The sequence below is a fragment of the Propithecus coquereli genome, unplaced genomic scaffold (genome assembly GCF_000956105.1).
Source record: "Propithecus coquereli isolate 6110/MARCELLA unplaced genomic scaffold, Pcoq_1.0 Scaffold227, whole genome shotgun sequence".
Taxonomy (NCBI): Eukaryota; Metazoa; Chordata; class Mammalia; order Primates; family Indriidae; genus Propithecus; species Propithecus coquereli.
In genome coordinates, this window is record NW_012147808.1 from 3,705,134 (window position 1) to 3,708,980 (window position 3,847).

Consider the following 3,847-nt stretch of genomic DNA (forward strand, 5'->3'; position numbering starts at 1 on the left):
TCATATCTATTCTGAGAAAAAAACTCATATCATACACTCATCTACTTTGGGACTGTCATGGAAGATTAAAGGAAAAATGTCACTTAGTGCTTTTTCCTGTAATACTTGATTATTATGCATTTTATTATTATTGATGTGATAGGAGAAACTGAAACGTTTTACTGCAAATAATTTTATTACAGAAGACACTTGGCAACCTGAGACTCATGAACCTTAACTATAGGAATGATTATGAAATGTGTGTACATTTAAATGATCTCTTCATTGATAATTATTCAAATAGAATTATTTTCATTTGGGTGGACAAAGTCAAGAAAATTTAAATCACCAAATACAATGAAAAGTAATCCTCTTTTGAAATCTGCCTTTTGCTCTCTGATGCCCCTGGCTTCTATTCCTATGTAGGGGGGAAATCAGCTCACTACATCTGCAGCTTTGGTACTGGTTTGCTAGTAACCTGGTCTCTCAAGTGTTCCCTTAGATTGTGCTTGAATAAGAGATACTCATTGCTAACTCCTTTGTGGAATCTGCTCCCTCTTTTTTTCCCGTACCTGATTGGCATGAGGTGTTTACCTACCTAAGAGAAACTCATCTATAGGCAGGACTGGGCCTATCATGTTTTATCTCTTAAGAAATTCACTGAGCAACTCAAATTCTCTAGTAGTTGGTAATGAACCCACATTAAATGATAGAGTCATGTGAAACAGAAACAGCTGTAGTTGAAATTCTGTGAATGCTCTTGACTCTGCTGTGTCTGAGTCTTGGCTGTTTTCTTCCTTGGAGTCACTGATATCAGTGTCCCAAATATAAACTTGTTTTCAACTGGCATATTTTGGGCAAATTTCAGTCCCTAATTTCTAAGATATTTTTGTTCTCCCTCCAAAAAGATTTCTCAAAGCATAAAGTAATGGCAAGAAGTCCAATAAGGTAATTTCTCTTGTCATTCCTTTTTTTATTAGTAGGTTCTAAGTAAATATAAAATTCAACACTCTTTAGTTTACATATGTGGCTATTGGGCTGGCAACTTAGAGTTGATGAGTGATCAGAAGGTGAAGACATCATTTTCTGACCCACCCATTAATGCTTTTTGTTATAACATTATGTTCTCGCTTTCTGTATAAGATATATCTCATATAGTTTTTGTCCAAGACCATTTTGACTTTTTTCCTCTTAACCTTGATTTTATAAAAAAGAATTTAATATTTTATTTTCCATCAGAAACCGCCACCAACCCATTCCATACTTTCCTCATGACATTTTTTACCTCCTTATTCCTGGAAGTATAAATCAAAGGATTGAGCAAGGGAGCTAGGATGGTGTAAAATATTGCCACCATTTTGTCAAAGGAGAAAGCAGATGGAGGTCGTGCGTATACAAATATGCACGGGACAAAGAACAAAACCACAACAGTAATGTGAGATCCACAGGTAGACAGAGCTTTTCTCCGCCCTTCAGAACTATGAGTTCTCAGGGAGAACAAGATGACACCATAGGAGACAAGCAAAAAGGAGAAGATTATGATACAGATAAAGCCACTGTTGACGACCACAAAAAGGCCAAAGATGTGAGTGTCGGTGCAGGCAAGCTCCAGTAATGGATACAAGTCACACAAGAAGTGATCAATGACATTAGGACCACAAAAGGGCAACTGGAAAATAAAGAGAATTTGTATTATGGAATGCAAGAAGCCCCCTGCCCAGGCTACCCCCAACAGAAATCCACAGAGCTTTCGGTTCATGATGGAAGAGTAATGCAAAGGCTTGCAAATGGCCACATACCGATCATAAGCCATGGCTGTGAGGACAATCACCTCCACCCCACCAAAGAAATGTGCAGCAAAAAGCTGCATCATGCAGCCTTCAAAGGAGATGGTTTTCCTCTCATAGAGGGAGTCCACGATCATCTTCGGGGTGAAGACGGAGGAGAAGCATGCATCTAGGAAGGACAGGAAAGCCAAGAAGAAGTACATGGGGGATCCCAGTAGTGCAGGGCTGCTGAGGATGGTTACTACAATTAACATGTTTATCCCAACTATTGCAATATAGACAAACAAAAATACAACAAATAATATTTTCTGAACGTTTGGATTCTGTGAAAGCCCCAGGAGAACAAATTCAGTTACAAAGCTTTGGTTTTGCATGATTTCCAAGGAAGAGGTGACACCTCCAACAGTGATCAGCATGTAGAATCTGCAATTATGATAAAGAAAAATTTGCTTCAGTTCAATTTGTAGTATTATAGTCATCAACAAGTTGGAGAATCCATATAAAAAATTACCATTAGTGCTTCTGCAGTCACTGAGAACACAAAACTCGAAATAGTTGAAGGTAGTAGTGAAAGGTCAGGCAAAATTGGGTTGTAGAGAAATTACTGATACACTGCTTTAAAAGAGGCTGAGTATGAAAGGGAGGAAGGCAAGCATCCACGTGGTAGAGAAGAGAAATAGTTTTCATCTCAAGTGCCAGCTTTGATCATTTACTGGTGGCTTTCTGGAGTGAATTATTGAGAAGCATTCTGAAGCCATCTCCAAGTTATAAGGAAAGGAGGGCTGTAATTTATTAGTGATGCCTGCCATTAGCATGGAATGGGAACAGAGGTGACCAGCATGACATCCTAACCTGGAGACTGCCTCACCTACAAATAGAAGAAGAAATAGCATGTAGTTTAAAAGCCACTCGAAAATCATGGCTACTCCTCATATATTTCTTTGAAAGTCTGTATTGGGCCTTCAAATGAATTAGTTCATTTTTCATGAAAGTGAATGATCTGTGGAAAATGCCTAGCTATAAACTTAATACATAAGAAGTATGCACTTTCAGTTTGTTTTTAATCTGTCATTTTAAAATGAGATGTTTATAAAAATAATAATGCCTATATCAGAGTATTGTTGTGGTGACTTAGTGAAGTAAGGCTGGGTTCAGAACCCACTGCCTTGGCCCGGTCTGTGATAGTCCTTTTGTCACTGTTTGATTGGTGGGCAGCTCATGCTTAAAGAGGTAAAGTGCAAGCAAACAACAAATGCTCGATCTGGTGTTTGAACACAGAACCTCTGGCTCCAGCACCCACTGGATCAACAGGGGAAGGAGTGGGATTTTCCTTTTTCTGCAAGAATTTCAGAGGAGGGGTGACATTTCTACAAACACTGACATGTACATATACACATAAGCAAGGAAGAGAAACAATGAGTTGCATATAGGACAGTCTTGAGGCTTTATTAATTATTTGCCAATTATTTACACAATGTGTCAGATCTGATCAAGTATAACTACTAAGGATATGCATGTTTCAAATTTATTTGACGTTATCATAAAGCAGAGAGGTGTGTATATATTAAAAACTTACCTGCTCATCTCCCAGGATTGTAATGAGCTTCAAATTTGGAAATGTGAAAATGTTTCTTATGATAATGTGCCCTTATCAATTGTAGTTACTATTATCTCACTTACAAAGCCATCCCCCTTACCCACAGAAAGCTTTGGAATGAGTCATCCAGATAATTATCCAAACTTTGACTTCATTTTCCACAGGTAGACACAGCTTCACAGGATGATTGGATGGTCATCTATACCTGTAACTGAAATGTATCAGTCAAATAGCACATATGTATGTCTGCAGGTGTTAATATTGGTATATGTGAACATGCATATGTTTGTCAAAAAATAGGTGAACAAAAGAAAAATGAGATTTATTGTGAGACTTACAAATAAGCTGATTTTTATGAATGCTACTTAGAGTTAACAGAAACGATAAAATGTTATTAGAACCAACAAATACAGAACTGTGTATGTTAATATCTGTCCTTTGGTGTACTTTAAAGCAAGCATTTCCATTATGTCTCCAGGTCATT

The 3,847-nt window shown here is 37.6% G+C and overlaps 1 protein-coding gene across 1 annotated transcript; it reads right to left on the reverse strand.

The window, feature by feature from the left end:
* Positions 1 to 1,204: 1,204 nt before the first annotated feature.
* Positions 1,205 to 2,245, reverse strand: LOC105811065 (olfactory receptor 4C15-like). Its single transcript, XM_012645143.1, has one exon. It carries the CDS (start codon positions 2,243 to 2,245, stop codon positions 1,205 to 1,207), a length of 1,041 nt encoding a protein of 346 aa, XP_012500597.1.
* Between the last annotated feature and the right edge of the window lie 1,602 nt (positions 2,246 to 3,847).